We start from the raw sequence: 18,030 nt of genomic DNA on the forward strand, positions 1-18,030 counted from the left end.
AATTATGTGTCACTGCGTGGGTCTCCTCACTCCTCCTTCGTGTGGAGTCAATCTGAGGTCCTCATATACTCGATCTCAGCTCCCTTATTGTGTTAGCGTACAGCTACAGTGTAGTCAATCTGGATTCACTCGGCCGGCCTGCTAATTGATATTGTTTTCCAATGTCATCTATATAGTCGATCATGCATATATGATGACCAGCTATACGATTTGAAAGAAAAAAAAAGACCAGCTATATATATATATACATAATATAAATTCCCACAGTTTCGAAATATCTATACGTTTATGTTTATCCTAAGTCAGGTAATATCAACTTTGACCAAATTTTTCTTAAGAACGCTAATTTTTTATTTGCGGATAAAAACACCAACCAATATATCCTTAGAACTATTACCAAGTATACTTTCATATTGTATTTGTTTATTGTTAGATATGTTCATATTTTTTCTATAAATTTGATCAAAGCTGATAAAGTTTGACTTCTGACAACCTCAAATATATTAACATTAAAAACAGATAGCGTGGCAAACCATATGATTAATGATGATTCATGGTACTATGGTTGAACGACCAAATCTGAACTCTGCCAACAGTTGAGAGGGACTAAATGCATATTTTTCGCTTGATATTACATACGACTACATAGTAATCAGTATGTTGGAATTGATAGGTAGATTAGATAGATAAGATGGAATCAATTTGTGTTGACGACTTGACGGTTCACTAACCAGGCAATCCATCTAGCTAGTAAGTTCACCAATAAGATCTCGACAATGAGTCGAAGTCAATCGAACATGCACCTTTGTCAGTTACATTTATATGTGCCCAATATTATTAATATCATAAAAAAATTAACCTGTATGTGTGGTCGATTTTGGGAAGGAGATTTTCGATCCGTGGTGATGGATAATTAAGAGCACACATAATCAGTGTCATTTTTGCTATACCCTAGCTCGCTGCTCGCTAGCCTTTTTTGTCAAGCCCAAATAGTCGATGCACTCGCTAGCTAGTAAGATCGATATTCCACCGCCATTTATGTTACCTACTTGTTTATCTGTTCTTTTTTATATAAATTTGTTCAAACTTTAAGAAACTTGATTTACGATAAAGTTAGAACATCTTTATAAAAATGAACGGAGAGGAGTACTTAATTTCACTACTATTTCATCCTAGCTTGTCTTTTATACCTTGGAAATAAGAATCTTGCCATATGCTCCTTTCATAATATCTGACTTCTTTCTTGGTGCGTCCCTACAGCCTAGCTACCTCCTATAGCAAAAGTTGCTATTCTTTTATTTCTTCAATCTTAGAGGGGTGGTGCAGTATGTGGACGCAATACATGTCATTTTTAATTGTCATTCTTCATATCATATATGTTTGTCCGGTTCGACCAGACCATATTGAATTATGGTTGAGAGCAATCGTAAAAACTTTTGGAATCTTCTTTAGTCAGTGATAAATAGGATTAGCATCAAGTAAAGGAAGCATATATGTGGGGTTTTTTCTTTTCGAAACCGAGACAAAAGTTTTACATGTTCCATTTTATTAATTAAGAAGAATATGTTTGCCCAACTTATAATTTGTGCGCCAATGAAAACCGAAATATATATACTATATCTTGTGATGATTACTCAATCACATCACTAGCTACCTTAACACTTTGTTGTCAGTTCAATATTTTTAATTTGGTTTTGGAGCGCATGCATGCTGCACGAGGCAGTAGATTTCATCACAAAGTTGCCGAGCAGTCCAAGATAGATCCATCCATGAATCCCATGAGAGCCGGCCCACTTAACAATCTGCTACTGCATGCTAGTGCTCGCTGAAACCCATGAAATGATTAAAGATGTGGATTGAATCGGATTCAAAAAAGCAAAAAGAAAAGATAAAAGCTAAAGGAGATGGACGGCTGAAATGACATTAGCCATCGATCGTTCATCGATGGGTTGTTGATTTGGACCGTGCAAGACAAGGCCACTAGCTAGCTCTTTCAAGTTTCAGTGACCTTTATATAAGGGAGCCTTTGTGCAGCCATTTGCTTCGTTGGCTTAGAGAGCGAACAGTCCCTCTAGCACCGCTTCTACTTCCCGGCCGCCGATTTTACCCATTCAACACCAGTGAGCCTATTCTTCTCTCCTTCCTTCTTATTTTTCATCCTTTAATTCTTCTTCTTTTCTTTCCCTGGCAACCATCCGTTCGCGCCGCCAATGATCACGTACGTGTCGAATTTCCCGTTTGTACGAGCGGACAATATTAATATAGTCACTTTATTCATTTTTTATATATAGTTCTGTCTGTGCGCGGGTTATACTTACCGTGAATATAATTGTTGAGAATATCAATTTCTCTTATGTTTGGCTGGCTAGCTAAAACCATGCACAATTTATATTCATGAGACGCCTCAGCTGTTCCTATATTCATTTGTCTGCCTGCTGACTCCAAATGAAATTCTAGTGGCGAAAGTCAGCCCTTTCTAGCTATAGCTATAGCTTTTCTTTCCACTCCTCATCATCTGTGCGTGCACATATATACAGCTCTCGGCAGCTCACTTCTTTCCAGCTAATTGAGCTCGATCGATCACATGCATGCATGGCAGATATGATAGCCGACTTGTTCTGGCTGTCGCCGGGCGAGCAAGGGGATCTCTCGGATGTGGTGAGGGCAAGCCTGCACCCCCAGCCTGAGCCTGAGCACTACTACCAGCAGCTACCAGCCGCTGCTGCCTCCTTCTCCTATCTGCAGCAGCCGGAGGAGCTGGCCGAAGGAGGCCTCCAGCTGCATGGTGATCATGGGCAGCTCGGGATTATGACGGATGATGCCAGTAGTAAAAGGCCTTCTTCGTCTGATCATAAGCAAGTCATCTCGCCGGATTATTCGCTGGCCGAGATGATTCATGGGATGTCACCGCCCCAGCGGCCTCCTGGCATGGAGAGGCTGCAGGAAGCTGCTGGCGACGACGTGGTGCCGGAGAGAAGCGATCGGATGCGGCAGCACATGCTGTCCATGGATCATCATCCAGCTCGCGTCCCCGCTGCAAGCAAGCCAAGGTTAACATCTACCCCTACCTTATCTACTGCTCCCTCCGTTCCATAATTCTTGCCGTGGTTTTAGCTGAACGAAAACCATGAGAAGAATTATGGAACGGAAGAGGAGTGTTACATGTAACTCTTCTAAGGAGGGCTAGCTAGCGATTGGAAATGCAAACGGCAATGGCTGGTAAAATAATGAAGGGATGCATGGTTGGTGGGTGCAGGAAGAGCCAGACGAAGAGGGTGGTGTGCATCCCGGCGCCGACGGCGGCGAGCGGGCGGCAGAGCACGAGCGGCGAGGTGGTGCCGTCGGACCTGTGGGCGTGGAGGAAGTACGGGCAGAAGCCCATCAAGGGGTCCCCTTACCCTCGGGGCTACTACCGCTGCAGCAGCTCCAAGGGCTGCCCGGCCAGGAAGCAGGTGGAGCGCAGCCGCACCGACCCAAACATGCTCGTCATCACCTACACCTCCGACCACAACCACCCATGGCCCACCCAGCGCAACGCCCTCGCCGGATCCACCCGCCTCTCCTCCTCCGCATCCGCCATCGCCGCTGCCGCAAAGAACACCTCCTCCTCCTCTTCTTCTTCCTTGCCGACCGCGGCACAAGGTCCAAGTCGTAATAGTGACAGCATCAACAACAATGACCCTGCTGCTGCTGCTGCTCATCATCGTCAGCTCAAGCAAGAGGACGACCTGGACCTGTTTGCTGACATGGACTCCCTTAACATCTTGTCCTCCATCACCAAGACCCATGAAGAAGACAGCAAGCAGCAGCAGCAGCTCTTTGATCCATTCAGTTCCTGCTTCTTCGACTGCCTCTAATCTAGAATTCATCAGTTCGTAATCGTACCTCTCTATATATACCTAAATTAAAAGACTATGAAGCAAGCAAGCGATTGATGACGATGCTTAGACGGCTGTTACTGATGATGATGATACCCTTAATTTTACAGCTAGCTAGCTACTCTTGCCAGTCAGTTACCAGGACTTGATTTGGCACCCTGGCTTTTACAATGTTGCCTTCTTAGTATTGTTTTACTGGAAGGAATTAAGAGCCTGTTAGCAGGGGGAAACAAGGCTGGTTATACGGAATCCAGCTTAAGGTAGCCGAGAAATGCATGTAACTTTCACCCCTCCTCTTAAAGCTAAGATAGATTACTAAGACGGCACCTGTTTGTGTATCTCTTGATCCATCATTTCAACTTCACTCAATCTGCTTTTTTTCCATCATGATTGATAGCGAAATCCAGACCAGCCACACTGTTGAAAAAGTTACACCAAAGATAAGGAAAGAATGAACAGGTTGAAAGGAAAACCTGAGGTCTGAATGCTCAGAGATAAAAGCTCAGACGACAACAAGAATCTTGTTACCACAATGCAACCCCTGTTGCCCATAGTCGCTGATGAGACTGGACAAGGCAAGAGATGATATTCTAGTTTCATCTTTCATGCATGATCTTCTAGGCCCATTCCATCCCAGAAGATAACTACTACTACATGGCCAACAAACTGTGCTCCTAATACTTAATTAGGTACAGGGAATTCATGCCCATACTCACCGGCCGATCCATGTTTATAAATTCAATCTGCTCCCATAGCCTATCTTGGCACAAAATTGCCCGGTTACCAACAAGTACATCATCCACCACCCAGCCAGAAGTTTCTAAACCAGATGATTTCAGCAGCAAGATCTCAAGGTCACAGCCACAATACAATCAAAGCAGTAGTAAAGTGCACAGTTTTAGGAAACAAACAACACGTCAACGATGTCCTCTGAATTTCTACAGTTAAACTTCAGGTTGGCATATGAAGCTCGATGAATCTGAAGCTTGCATAAGGAACATACAGTTTCTTTAGCTTGCAGCAGGTTTCTCATCATCAGCATGATGAGTCTTCTCCGTGTGCATAAGAGAACACAAGGGAGCCATTATCAACAAGACAAGATTGTGCAAAAACAAATGGCTTGTACACCGTAAAATGCTCATTGGTATCAGAAAAATGATAGGAGCACAAATCTGATGACAATGCATCAAGCCACAAAGTAGAAAGATATAAATTGGCAGCCACTATTCGTCGAACTGATTCCAGTGCCAAACTCCATCCTGCATTCCTCCATTTTCTAGCCACAGAAGTTGAGCTTCTTTATAACTTTTGCATAAGCTAAATGCACCAAAGCAGGCTTCCGAAGTCTACGCTTTGCTTGCTTGGACTGCAAATCCACAAATAGTGACATCACAAGCAAATTCAACGTAGAAATCCAATTGGAATTGTGTGTACAATACCAGAACCTAGATGGAATCATCACAGTTTTCTTTTCTTCCTAAATTTGTATATTATGTAGCAGTTCGCTATAATAAGGAAAAAATAGCTTAAGTAGAGATTAAAAGAAGTTGCAGTTCCTAAGTTAGAGGCCAATACGTCGGTGGCAACTACAAATTGTGCTACTCCCTCTAGCCGGAATTACTTGTCTCAGATTTCGTACAAAGTTGTACTCCCTCCTATCTTAAATTTTTGTCGAAATATTACATGTATCTAGACGCTTTTTAAGAATAGATACATCCATATTTGGACAAATTTGAGTCAAGAATTTAGGATCAGAGGGAGTACTAAATATGTAGTAGTCCCATTTTCTATTATTTATGGTATATACCAAGAGCAGCGAGCAGCTCCTATCCCATCATATACTCCCATTTTCTGATTCGCGAGACATGATCCATCTACATATACAGTAGTCGTAATTCCAATGTGTCGGAAAGGATGGGTACAGGCTAGCATTTCGGTGATTGGAAGGTATATTTTGGTATGGTTAACATATGACAAACAACACATGGATCTAGAGCATTTTGCTTGGAAAGGGGCTGCAACTAGCAGATGAAGATCATAGTACCTTGAGATGTGCATTGTGTCGCTTGCCGGCACACCACCTGCGGATCTGGCCGTCCTTCAACGTTTTGAAGCGAAACTTCATGGACCTGACACGCACGCACGCACGCACGCACATAAACACCCCCATGAGAGAAGGGTTCAGAATGCAGGAAAGATCAGTGGCGGAGGGAACCTACGAGGGGGCCTTCATCTTGTATTTCTTGACTTTGGAGACGGTGGGCGTGATCGGCGCGCGGGACCTGCCCTTGATGGCGTAGTGGCGCAGCTGCATCGCCATCACCGGAGGCCGGACGATGGGAGCGGTCGCCGTGGGGTGGAACAAGGAGGCCATGGGCAGAGGCGCGTGGGAGAGGGAGTGGTGGCGGCGGAAGGGGAGCGAGGGCACGAGTGGCCGAGCATGGGCATGGGCATGGAGGGGGGTGGAGGTGGTGGAGGAGGAGAGGAAGCGGCGGGTTAGGCCGGCGGCGGAGGAGCAACACCACCGCCGCATCTTGCCGTGATGTTGCAGCTAGGTTTTGTGTTTGGTTGTCTACTCCACCGTGTCCATCAGCGTTGCAGTTGGAGCGGACTGCGACAAAGCCCAGCCCACGCTGCCGCCTGCTGCCTCCAGCCCAGTCTGGCCCATGCATATACTCTTCAAGGCATTTTTTTTCCTTCCCCTAAAAAATGTTCAGTTTTATCATTTCCCCTAGATAAACAAAACATAAATAGAATTTTTTATTTACAAGTTAATCAACAGTAAAATTGCCATTGTTGAATCGATCAAGTTGCACGCCACAAACCTAGCTAGTTGCATATTTTACAATTAAACATGCACATAATTTATAAATTTTGCAAATACTTTTTGAAAACAACAGTATGGTTTCATTGATTGATGAAGAAATTATTAATGCATCGAACAGATAGAAACGAACACGAACAACAGGGATCTAGGAAAAATTGAAAGAAAAAAATTATCACTTGTACCGATATATTTTCATATTTCTAGTGATGAAACATCAAACAACCTGTCCACGAGAACCTAAGATCGTTCAACTTAACGTGGTACATTCCCTATATACGGAGTATAAGACAATTTGGTAACCATTGATTTCATCACCGTAGCATGGAATTTTGTTGCATTAAAGAATAGACAGTTATTTCTCTTAAATACTGTATACTCGTGTTGTAGGAAGTAGTCCTTCGATTTTATTTTAGGCGACAGGTGAGAGTGGGCAAATAATAGTGATGGTCCGGATCCAGATCTAAATCCAAGTCACCACCACTTTATTTTAGGTTTGATATGATTTGATTTAATTATTGAGTAGCAAATGAATTGTGCAGTTGCACCTGATAATTTCTCTTGTCTATTACTCCCTCCGTCCCATACTAAGTGACTTTCTATTACATGTATCTAGACGTTTTTTAGACACAGACACATCTATGTTTGGACAAATTTAAGTCGCTTAATATGGTACGGAGTAGTTTTTTAAAGCATGGACATGCTCTGCAGCAGAGGAGAAAAAAGGAAAAGAGAAAATCTCCGGTGCTACTCCCTACAGCAGTGTGAAGGAGATCAAAGGAGGAGGAGGATCTCATCTTTCATCTCAGGAAGAAATAATAAAATTGGCAACTCGTGATCCTCATGACCACGACAACACTTAATAATAATGACTAGAGAAAGAAACTGGAGCTTTGATGAGAGTGATGGGCAGAGATACACACTGCTTCGCCTCCTAAGTACGAGTGGTACAATGTAGTCTTCTACCTCTCTGTTTTTTTCTGGTCTTAATTTAAACTGTATCAATTTTGACCGATTTTATAAAAGAAACACCAACATATGCAACACCATACCTATTAAATATATCTTCATGTCACATTTGTTGAACTAAAATCACGACAAGAATTTAGAATCGAAGAGAGTATTAAATATCTTAATGTTTTTATGAACAAACCCAGTTCAAGTTGACAAAATTGATTTAGGACAACCTTAAATATAAATATTTAAAAACAGGGAAAATAGAAGAGCAGGTGACGAGAGGAGAACTCGTTCCTGCTGCCGGCTGCCAAACAACTCCTCGCGATCGAGACAAGTTAGCTAAGGACCCAACTTAGTTGGAGTTGGACAGGAGCCCAATCCATGCAGCCATTGCTATTCAAGCCCATGTAAAGACACTTTTCTCCCAAAGTAACAAAACAATACATTACTCCCTCCATTCTGAAATAAGTGAATATCTGTTTTTTTTATAGTTTTGCTATTTATCGGTCGACCATAAAACTTGTTGTTCACGAATTTACGAAGTTGTAAACTATAAAAAAGGTGTCCAACTTTAGGTGTCCAAATAACTCTCTAGTTACATATTTTACGATAAAAATTGCGCATTATTTTTACATTTTTTAACTAACTTTCTTCAACGATAACGGTGATGCTCCAGATCCAAATCCAAATAACCACATTTTCGAGGATTTTGTTTTCCAAAATCGCCACATTATTGTTTTAGTATATCTGATTTGATTTGATATGATATCATCTGTGAGTAGAAAATGAATGGTGCAGTTGGACGACCTGGCTAGACTCACGGGCCAATGGCCATCGACACACACGCATATGCAACAAATATATTTTCTCTTTTTAAGAACAAAAAATAAATAGAAAGAGCGAGGACATGCTCAATTGCTCAGCAGTAGATGAGGAAAACGGAAAAGAAAAGGTCTCCGGTGCTACTCCTTCAGTAAAACAGCGCAAGGACCAAAGGAGTAGGTGTAGGAGGCGGCGGGGGAGGATGTGTGGAATCAGAAATGCATCTCATCTCAGGAACAAACAGTGGAATACGCAACTCGTGATCCTCGCGGCCACGACCGCCGACACGAACATCTCAACAAACAATAATATAACGACGAAAGCAAGAAACTGGAGCTTCGATGAGAGTGATGTATATGTTCAACTCCACAGCAGGTAGTAGTACAATAATAACACGACACTTGAATGTTTCCTGACGAGTGACGACTAGGAGACAGCAGGAGAGGAGAGAGGAGGAAAAGTCAGTGAAGAATCCTCCCCCGCAGGCCGCAGCTCATTGCTGGCCGCAGGGCGGCTGCCAAAGCAACTCCTCGGAACCCCGAGAGCTTAGCTAGGGATCCCAGCTCCGGGCTCCGGCAGGTGTCTTTTGCCGGAGATGGACACGGAGAGCGGAGAAGCACCCCTCCTTCAGGTAAACTCACCTACTTTCCCGTGTCTACTGTTTGGAATTTGGAATTCAGATTCAGATTCAGCTCCGGCCGGGTTTACCGGAGGAGTACTAGGGTTTTGGTCAACTTAAGACCATGCTCCTCCTATCCTGTTAGATCTCTAGCTTTTGCTTGCTGTTGCTCCAGTGCACGAACATTTTCATCTCAACTTAATTGCAGTTTCTTCTTCTTGCTTCACGGCATTTCCTTCACCATGCATAGTTGCATACTTGGGCACATCACCTTAGAATAGATTTTTTTTTAATTTTTTAATTTAGAAAATGACCTTAGAACGGGCAATCCACACTTACTATCTGCTTTAAGCAATTTCTCATTTTGGGTATTCAACCAACTCAACATATATAGTATGATTCCTCATTTCAACTTCACAATATGGCCCCTTTTATTTACTTGAATTTCTTCATACATCTCTTTTAACATATACTATGCTCTTTATCTGCATACATAATACAGGTATCATCATCAAACAGCCAGTACAAACCCTTCAACTGGAAGGCTCCGGCTATTATTCTGGGTCAGCACCTCATTTTTCTTGACTGTATTATGAACAGTTTTCTTATTGCAAACAAACTAACACTCCTTCGTACTGTAGCATTTGAATTCTTGGAGAGCATTGCCTACTCTGGTATCGCCCTCAATTTGGTCGTATATCTTGGAAAAGTTCTCCATGGAACTACTGCTTCAAGTGCCGCAAATGTCGATACATGGAATGGCACCACGTTTCTTACTCCGGTTCTTGGAGCCTTTCTGGCTGATACATACTGGGGAAAGTATAAGACAGTTGCTATCTCTATAATATTCTATCTTACCGTAAGTATTAGTTTTGTCATATGTTACGGTCTTTATGTTTGCTTGTAATCATGATCGATGCTTCTTAACTCTTCAATGTCATCCACAAATAGGGGTTGCTCATCATTACTGCGTCAGCGCTCATTCCATCATTACGACCTGCCTCATGTGAAGGAACTTCTTGCCCTCCCGCCACAGGGTTTCAGTATTTTGTCTTCTTTGCTTCCCTCTACCTTGTTTCAGTTGGGACTGGAGGGGTTAAATCAGCTTTACTCCCCTTCGGAGCTGATCAATATGATGATTCAAACATCGAACAGAGTAAAAAGAAGCAAGCTTTCTTTAGTTTGTTTTTTATTGCCATCAACCTTGGAGTCTTCATCTCTGGCACCGTTGTTGTATGGATACAGCAAAATGTTGCTTGGTCTCTTGGATTTGGCATCTCATCAATATGCCTCATTGTCGCCACAATTGCCTTCTTGGTAGGAACACCAATCTACAGGGTTCAACTTCCTACCGGGAGCCCACTGAAAAGTCTTATAGCGGTGTTTGTTGCATCATTTAAGAAGAGAAAAGTAGAGGTTCCTGGTGATACCACAATATTGTTTGAAGGGGATGATGCTGATTTAAGCAATCCAGGGCCAAACAAATTAGCACATACTGATGGATTCAGGTATTTTTTTTATCACTTTATCCCTATAATGCAATAGGGATACAAGGGTGCTAATAGTGCTAGCATAGTGGTACAAGTTAGTTTAAATTTGTTTGCTGAACAAAGCAATACACGTTAGTTTTAATTTGTTGGTTGAACAAAAGTACTTCAGTTTTGTTCAAGGATTGTTTACCTCGTTACTTACAAATACACATCTGTAAGAGGAAATATTCCCTTAACAGCTTTTTCAGTGAAACTCAAGTCCATTTTTTTTTACAAAATTAGCAGTGTTTTTGTATTCTCTTTACTTCTAAAGATGATATTTTAGAGCTATCAGAAAATATCATCTTTTGTATCAAAAGGTTCCATTCCAAGCAAGCACTCTATTTGTTCACGTGGATCTTATGAAAGAGGAATAAAGCTCAATTTATACTTATGTCGTACTCGTCCAGTCATATTTGCCAACCATGACCCTAACTGTAAAACCTTGTTGACAGTAAGAACAAATTGCAATGAAACTAGAGTTATCTTGGCATATCAGTCCTAATTAGCTCCATCTAGTAGTCCACCAAATAGAACTAAATTCTCTCTCACAACATTGTGGATGGCATTTTGTGAGTCATAATATGTTGTATAAAAAGATCAAAGGTAAGAATTGTGCACTGTAATTCAGTCTAAAACCACAACTTCAATGTTTATAACGCTTTAGTTATGAGCGTGGACTCATGGCAACGATTTTGTGTTATGCAATTTGCGTCCTTTTCATTACCTTATTTGAATATGCATCTGACACTTCTGATATTTGAACTCATTCAGGTGCTTAGATAAGGCTGCTGTAGTCTTAGGGGACCAAGAGATAAAGGATAGCAATTCGGGGCGTCCATGGCTACTATGTACTGTAACTCAGGTGGAGGAAGTGAAGATTCTTCTTCGAATGCTGCCAATATGGGTCACCAGTGTGTTTTATGCAGCTTCAATGTGCCAAACGGCTACCACTTTCGTCCAACAGGGGAACGCCCTGAACACCAAGATTGGATCCTTCTCTGTCCCGGCTGCTTCTCTGAACTCAGCTGCAGTGGTCTTTATGATGATCTGGGTTGTGTTCCAGGACAGCATTGTGATCCCAATAGCCAGAAGATACACCGGAAACGCTGCAGGTCTTACACAGCTGCAGCGGATGGGCGTCGGCCGGTTTCTAGCAATTCCAGCTTTGGCTGTGGCTGCACTGCTTGAAATGTCGAGATTGCGCAGCGTCAGGGCTGGCCACAATTTAAGCATAGTGTGGCAGCTCCCCCAGTTTGTGATTCTTTCCTGCTCTGATGTGTTCTGTGGCATAGCCCAGCTGGAGTTCTTCTACTCGGAGGCCCCCGTGTCGATGCGGAGCTTGTGCTCAGCATTCTCATTCCTTGCGATGTCGCTTGGTTACTACTTGAACTCGATGATCATCTCGGCCATCGCTGTTCTATCGAAGAGCAAGGGCGGGCAGGGCTGGCTTCCAGCTGACCTGAATGACGGCCACCTTGACTATTACTTTTGGCTGTGGACGGGGATCAGCGCGGTGAATTTTGTTGTGTACACAGGATTCGCGAAGAATTACACAGTGAAGAAAGTCGCCCCCCGGTAAATAAGGTCGCTTGTGTGCGCTCTTATATCCTTTCTGTAATCTATCTATTGTCTACAAGACCAATTTGATTTATTGAGATGTAACTAACTTTCGCTGAAAAATTTCTTCTTTCTATGCTCACGTGAATAAAAGTGCCTGTTGGAATATAATGATGTGTTCAAAGGAGTCCATGTGCTATTGTGATGAGATGTGAAGGATGCTGCTGCATTTCTTCTTTATTTTGAGTGTAAGGCTGTTGAGAGGTTCCTGTTGACTAGAACCGTTTGCAGATCATACTTCGTTTAATGTGCTGTTTATTTGTTGGGAGTCACAAGAGTCACATGGATGGTGAGAATAGACCGCTAGCTGTAGTTCTAGAAAACCAAATAACTACTACATCTAGCTTAGGCAAGTTGTAATATACTTATGTGACCTGAGCTGGATTAGTGTTAGCTGTGGTGGATGTGGATGCACGCCAGGTTGGGTCATTGACTCTCTGGCTGGCTGCTAGTTTTAGCTCATCGATCAAATACTGTGGCTTAATTAAGTGCTACTAGTAACTGCCTACCTAGTGGCTGATGAAGGGTTTGACCAGAGTAGTTAATTATAAACAGTCTTATACTACTGTTCTACTGGCAAGGAGTGCTCGGCTGAATCTGAGCTCGATTATCACTCAGTCCTGCACTCACTGTCAGCAATGTTACTGACAGCTGGTGCTTGTGTTAAACAAATGTGTCTGGTCTACTCTCGGTTAAGTTAGTTTGAAGCCAACAACAACAACAACAACAACAACAACAAAACATGACAGCTAATTAGCTGGAGCTAGTAGAGATCTTGATTCTTGAGGAGAAAGAAGGAATTGCCGGATCGAGCAGAGCAGCTAGCATTCAAGGCTCGTGTGTTAGCGTTGGCAGATGGATAGATTGGTTGGTTAGGCCGTAGCTGTTGCTGGGGTGCTTGAAATGGATGTGTTTCTGGTGAATATGGTCTCTTGGTTTGCAAGGGAAGGTGATATGACAGTACCTGACTCCTTTCCTTTTGCCTCAAACATTTCAACAACCACCAGTGCAGCTTTTTTTTCCCCTCCTAATACAACAAATTTAAGCATCTAGTAACTGTCCCAAGCTCTTTCTTCCTTTCTAAAGCAGCTAGTAATTGTGTCAAGCAATTTTTTGAGGGGTTTCCAAAAGCAGCTTTTGATTGGTTCCCTTTTGCATTTTTCTACTACTACAAAAACGTTTCTTGTACAGCTAGTAGCAGTACAATTTGGTGGTTTGGGCGGCACACGGATAGATAGGGTCTCAGATGATGTCTTTGCCGCCTGCGTGCGTGTTTTCCGTCGAAGAAGCTAAGGATCCATCTTGTTCTGGTGAGAGAATGAATCCAAACAAAGATGCTGCTGCACTGGCTGGCCTCTTTGTCCTCTAGTACTATTGACTTTCCCGTGTTCCTCCAAAATCCTTTCAATGGGATGATGATGATGAATTCAAATAGACTTTGCATCTTGACTTGACTCGGGGTATTTTACTAGTTCTTCCAGCCAGTAGCTGGTATACTACTGTTTGATTCCATTGCGCTGTGCTTCTTAACATCCCTCTACTCCCACAGTCTGTCTACGCATAATCTGCCTATCTATCTACTGTACCTAGGAAATTTGGCGCCTTTGTTGTTTTCCCCGCCCACCGCTTTGCAGGAGAGCCACCGCAGATGCGGCCGCCCTCTGCTTCTCAGGAGATGGCCATGCTCGAGTCCGGCGACCGATCGTCGTCACCATCCTCGACGCCGGCGACGACGAGGAAACGCCCGCGCCGCTTCACCTGGACAGGCCCCGCCATTGTTCTAGGTAACCGACCAGCCAATTACGGCACACTAATTCCATCAATTGATTCATCAATCATTCAGTCTTGGATTCTTGGTTTGGTGACTGAGGATTGATTGACTTGGGAGTGCAGGCTTCGAGCTGCTGGAGAGCATCGCCTTCTCCGGCGTGGCGCTGAATCTGGTGGTTTACCTGGGCACGGTGCTCCACGGCACCACCGCCTTCAACGCCGCCCATGTCGACACCTGGAACGGCACCACCTTCATCGTCCCCGTCATCGGCGCCTTCCTCGCCGACAGCTGGTGGGGCAAGTACAACACCATCCTCGCATCCATCGTCTTCTACCTCGCCGTAAGTCAAGCTCTGAATCAATCAGACATTCAGACAGAGACAAACAGAGTGCCAATGGTATCTTTCTTTCTTGATATATGCAGGGCCTGGTGCTCCTGACTCTGTCCGCGGGCATCGCGCCGTTCAAGCCGGCATCGTGCACGGCGGCCCTGCAGGCGGGGGTCTCCTCCACGTGCCCGCCGGCGACGAAGACCCAATTCACGGCCTTCTTCGTGGCGCTGTACCTGACGTCCATCGGGACGGGGGGAGTGAAGTCGGCGCTGCTGCCGTTCGGGGCGGAGCAGTACGACGGGTGCGAGGGGAGCAGCCTGGAGCGGAAGCAGTCCTTCTTCACCTGGTTCTTCGGCGCCATCAACCTGGGCATCTTTGTGGCCGGCACGCTCGTCTCCTGGGTGCAGCAGAACGTCTCCTGGGCGCTGGGGTTCGGGGTCTCCGCGCTCTGCCTGCTCCTGGCCGCCGCGGGCTTCCTGGCCGGCACGCCCTGGTACAGCCGCGCGCCGCTCCCGGCGGGAAGCAGCCCGCTCAGGGACATCCTCCGGGTGCTCGTCGCCTCCTTCCGGAAGAGGAACCACCGTGTTTCCGGTGAGCTGCACGAGGGGGTACTACGACTTGAGGATGAAGATCAGAAGCTGGAGCACACCAAAGGATTAAGGTGGCTGGACAAGGCGGCGGTGAAGAAGAACAACGGCGGCGAAGGGGGGGAAGAAGAAGGCGCGTGGGACCTGTGCACGGTGAGCGAGGTGGAAGGGGTGAAGATCCTGGCGAGGATGGCGCCCATCTGGGTGACCTGCGTGCTGTACGCGGCGGCGCTGGGCCAGATGACCACCACATTCATCCAGCAAGGGATGGCCATGGACAACAGGCTCCGGCTTTCGTCCTCAGGAGAGGGGAAGTCGATCAAGGTGCCCGTGGCGTCCATGGTGTCCGTGGAGGTGGCCTTCATGCTGCTCTGGGTGCTCCTCCACGACTTCGCCGTCATGCCGCTCGCCCGGAGATTCCGCCGCCGCCGCGGGAGCGGGACCGGAAACACCGTGGGCCTGACGCAGCTGCAGCGGATGGGGGTGGGGAGGTTCCTGGTGGTGTTCGCCATGGCGGCGGCGGCGCTGGTGGAGAGGCGCCGGCTGCGGCAATTCTCCGGCAGCGGGGAGAAGATGGGGATCGCGTGGCAGGTGCCGCAGTTCGTGCTGATCGCGGGGTCGGACGTCTTCTGCGGGATCGCGCAGCTGGAGTTCTTCTACGGGGAAGCCCCGGCGTCTATGCGCAGCATCTGCTCCGCGCTCTCCTTCCTCGCGCTCTCCCTGGGGTTCTACGTCAATTCCGCCGTCGTCATGGCCGTGGCCAGGATCGCGCCCGGGTGGCTCGCGCCGGACCTCGACAGGGGACACCTCGACTACTACTTCTGGCTCTGGACCGTCATCGCCGCCGCCAATTTGATGCTCTACATGCTGCTCGCGGCACGGTACAAGCCCAAGCAAGTGTCGCCAACGGCCACGCACAACTGATTTGATTTGACTTGCAAAAGTAGTCCCTGCGTGCCATGGCACTTGGGTGTGCACGTCGACATTGCTCTTGGATAGTGTGGAGTACTTGTGTTTGTACATGTTGATGATCGGGTTGATAATTAGCTGAGGAACGTGTGAGCCAGGTTTCATTAACAGTTTTTTTTTTTGAGCGAAAAGATTTTTTTTCTCTAGTCATTGCAATTTCGAAGTGGTCCTTGTTTCGGGTTCCGTATGCAGAAACGAATTAACTGAAATACCCGGTATTCTGGGGCCAACATCTCCAAAGGCCCAGTGCGGAAGTGCCCAAGCACTACTCACAACCTCCAGCCGTCTTGTTTGCACCGGTGTTTTCTAGGTTTTCTAGTGTTTATTTCTGGCCCAGGCACCGCCTAGCCGAAAAACACCTGAAAATACCATTGAACCGTTTGGTAGGCCGGTTTTAGAGCATCCCTAGCATATTTCGTAAATTCCAACATGAAAAAAACGCGTATTCAGTATACCGAAACGTGTTCAAGAATAAATACGCACAACTGATTTGATTTGACTGGCAAAAGGGAACTGAAAATCGACACTTTGGCCATTCGATAATTTCGACGGTTGGACAGTTAAAATACAACTCCCAAAATATTCGCGAATCAATGAAACATTGCGCAATGAGACAACAATCAAGCAACGGGTGCCGTCTCCTTCGCGAGCAGAACCGGGGCCGAGCACCATCTTCCTCTTTGAGATGTAGCGCCGCCGTCTCGTTCGCGAGCAGAACCAAGAGCAGCAGTGGCAGCAAAAGCTTTGAGTCTTCGATGCGCGTTCTCCTCTCTCTTCTCATCTCCTACCACTCTCTCGCAAGTTGATCAAGCCTACTCGGATTCACGAGCTTCACTTTGTATTCTCCTCCTCCACAAGCAATTCTGCCGCCACCTTGCCGTTTTGAATTGTCGTCTTGCAAGCCTCGATTAGCATGTTCAGAACCCTATTAAGGCATAGCAAACACCCCGGTTGCGGGTGGAATCGACACGCCCCTGGGTCTCGCGTTTCGGCGCCCAACGCTTGTCTGTTGTTGGAAATTATCGCTCTTGAGTTAACCAGGTGAGGGTTTATTGGAAGTTTGAATCATGATGTATTCTGCTTCCTTGAGATACATGGGAGTATTGAAATCCAGGTTTCGGATCACTGTCTCGTTTGCTTCACGTGGATGAATCATGAACGGATGCACGCATCAGTCTTCGGGCATGCGAACATGGATCGCCGGGAGCACCATCACGGTTCAGGGCCTGGTACAACGAGCGTAGCCAGCAATCCAGGGAAAAATGTTGGACTGTGATCCAAATTCCCAGGGGCCGGAAGTTCCGGCTCAACTTCCGGCCATTCCAGGGGCCGGACCGGAAGTTCCGGCCCAACTTCCGGCCATTCCAGGTGCCGGAAGTTCCGGCCCAACTTCCGGCCGAACCTCCGGTTGCTCTCTGTTACTTTTCGGGAAAGCGGAACTTGCTGCGGAACTTCCGTATATTCAATAATAAGCGGAACTTCCGGCCTCCAACCAGAACTTCCGGTGTGCCCGTTACGGATCATACTTGCCCTAATGCTCCTGTTATATATACCCCTTGTAAGCCGCCGTTTTGGGATGAGTTGAGTTCGTGAAATCTCCCTGGCGTTGTAAACACTCCCCATATAGTGAAGTTTCGCTGGCTGGCGCCAGTGGTTTTTCCCTCTCGTTGTTTGAGATGGTTTTCCACGTTAAATCCGTGTGTCCTTGTGCTGTGATTTCTTCTTCGTTCTTCGTTCTTGCTTGTCGTGTTCATAACAAGTGGTATCAGAGCCCCAGGTTCCGCCTAGAGTTTGCGACATGTCTACCTTGAAGTTCGATCTGCCGCAGCTGGACTACACCACACGATTCTCATTGTGGCAAGTGAAGATGCGGGTGATTCTCGCCCAAACTTCAGATCTGGATGAAGCGCTTGATTCCTTCGGCAAGAAGGATGAAAAGGAGTGGACTATCGAAGAGAAACGCAAAGATCGTAAGGCTTTGTCTTTGATTCAACTTGCTCTGTCGAATAATATTTTGCAGGAAGTGTTGGAGGAGAAATCCGCAGCAGCCCTGTGGCTGAAACTGGAATCGATCTGCACGTTTAAAGATCTAATCAGTAAGATGCATGTAAAGATGAAGTTGT

The 18,030-nt window shown here is 45.7% G+C and overlaps 3 protein-coding genes across 7 annotated transcripts; 2 read left to right on the forward strand and 1 right to left on the reverse strand.

Annotated features, from left to right (window-relative positions):
- The first annotated feature begins 2,117 nt into the window (after positions 1–2,117).
- Positions 2,118–4,265, forward strand: LOC100827689 (probable WRKY transcription factor 29). 2 transcript variants are annotated; one of them, XM_024462396.1, is made up of 3 exons: positions 2,118–2,218; positions 2,600–3,050; positions 3,257–4,265. In XM_024462396.1, the coding sequence occupies exons 2-3, from the start codon at positions 2,602–2,604 to the stop codon at positions 3,855–3,857; spliced, it is 1,050 nt and encodes a 349-aa protein (XP_024318164.1). In that variant the 5' UTR covers positions 2,118–2,218; positions 2,600–2,601; the 3' UTR covers positions 3,858–4,265. The 2 variants fall into 2 exon arrangements, with proteins under 2 accessions (XP_024318164.1, XP_003572136.1); XM_003572088.4 differs by lacking the exon at positions 2,118–2,218 and having other exon boundaries at positions 2,266–3,050.
- Positions 4,266–4,725: 460 nt separating this feature from the next.
- Positions 4,726–6,467, reverse strand: LOC100844694. The gene is made up of 3 exons (XM_003574359.4): positions 6,098–6,467; positions 5,923–6,007; positions 4,726–5,244 (listed from the first exon to the last, which is right to left on the reverse strand). Exons 1-3 carry the CDS (start codon positions 6,409–6,411, stop codon positions 5,155–5,157), a joined length of 489 nt encoding a protein of 162 aa, XP_003574407.1. The 5' UTR covers positions 6,412–6,467; the 3' UTR covers positions 4,726–5,154.
- Positions 6,468–8,713: 2,246 nt separating this feature from the next.
- Positions 8,714–16,038, forward strand: LOC100844390 (protein NRT1/ PTR FAMILY 8.3). 4 transcript variants are annotated; one of them, XM_003574358.4, is made up of 8 exons: positions 8,714–9,112; positions 9,603–9,663; positions 9,742–9,959; positions 10,052–10,608; positions 11,404–12,187; positions 13,898–14,033; positions 14,143–14,360; positions 14,444–16,038. In XM_003574358.4, exons 1-8 carry the CDS (start codon positions 9,077–9,079, stop codon positions 15,860–15,862), a joined length of 3,429 nt encoding a protein of 1,142 aa, XP_003574406.2. In that variant the 5' UTR covers positions 8,714–9,076; the 3' UTR covers positions 15,863–16,038. The 4 variants fall into 4 exon arrangements, with proteins under 4 accessions (XP_003574406.2, XP_024317264.1, XP_024317266.1 ...); XM_024461496.1 differs by lacking the exons at positions 8,714–9,112; positions 9,603–9,663; positions 9,742–9,959; positions 10,052–10,608; positions 11,404–12,187 and adding an exon at positions 13,054–13,740 and having other exon boundaries at positions 13,840–14,033; XM_024461498.1 differs by lacking the exons at positions 8,714–9,112; positions 9,603–9,663; positions 9,742–9,959; positions 10,052–10,608; positions 11,404–12,187 and adding an exon at positions 13,054–13,559 and having other exon boundaries at positions 13,840–14,033.
- Positions 16,039–18,030: the final 1,992 nt, after the last annotated feature.

This window comes from Brachypodium distachyon, chromosome 3, assembly GCF_000005505.3.
Source record: "Brachypodium distachyon strain Bd21 chromosome 3, Brachypodium_distachyon_v3.0, whole genome shotgun sequence".
NCBI lineage: Eukaryota > Viridiplantae > Streptophyta > Magnoliopsida > Poales > Poaceae > Brachypodium > Brachypodium distachyon.

What these genes read in the sequence shown, in the direction of transcription:
- LOC100844694 (XM_003574359.4), bottom strand. Translation starts at nt 6,411, where the DNA reads ATGCGGCGGTGGTGTTGCTCCTCCGCCGCCGGCCTAACCCGCCGCTTC. An exon ending in TACAAGATGAAGGCCCCCTC is followed by an intron (nt 6,008 to 6,097) that starts GTAGGTTCCCTC and finishes CGTGCGTGTCAG; the next exon opens with GTCCATGAAGTTTCGCTTCA. An exon ending in GACACAATGCACATCTCAAG is followed by an intron (nt 5,245 to 5,922) that starts GTACTATGATCT and finishes GTGGATTTGCAG; the next exon opens with TCCAAGCAAGCAAAGCGTAG.
- LOC100844390 (XM_003574358.4), top strand. Translation starts at nt 9,077, where the DNA reads ATGGACACGGAGAGCGGAGAAGCACCCCTCCTTCAG. An exon ending in GCACATACTGATGGATTCAG is followed by an intron (nt 10,609 to 11,403) that starts GTATTTTTTTTA and finishes GAACTCATTCAG; the next exon opens with GTGCTTAGATAAGGCTGCTG. An exon ending in CCATCGTCTTCTACCTCGCC is followed by an intron (nt 14,361 to 14,443) that starts GTAAGTCAAGCT and finishes TGATATATGCAG; the next exon opens with GGCCTGGTGCTCCTGACTCT.
- LOC100827689 (XM_003572088.4), top strand. Translation starts at nt 2,593, where the DNA reads ATGGCAGATATGATAGCCGACTTGTTCTGGCTGTCGCCGGGCGAGCAA. An exon ending in CCCGCTGCAAGCAAGCCAAG is followed by an intron (nt 3,051 to 3,256) that starts GTTAACATCTAC and finishes TGGTGGGTGCAG; the next exon opens with GAAGAGCCAGACGAAGAGGG.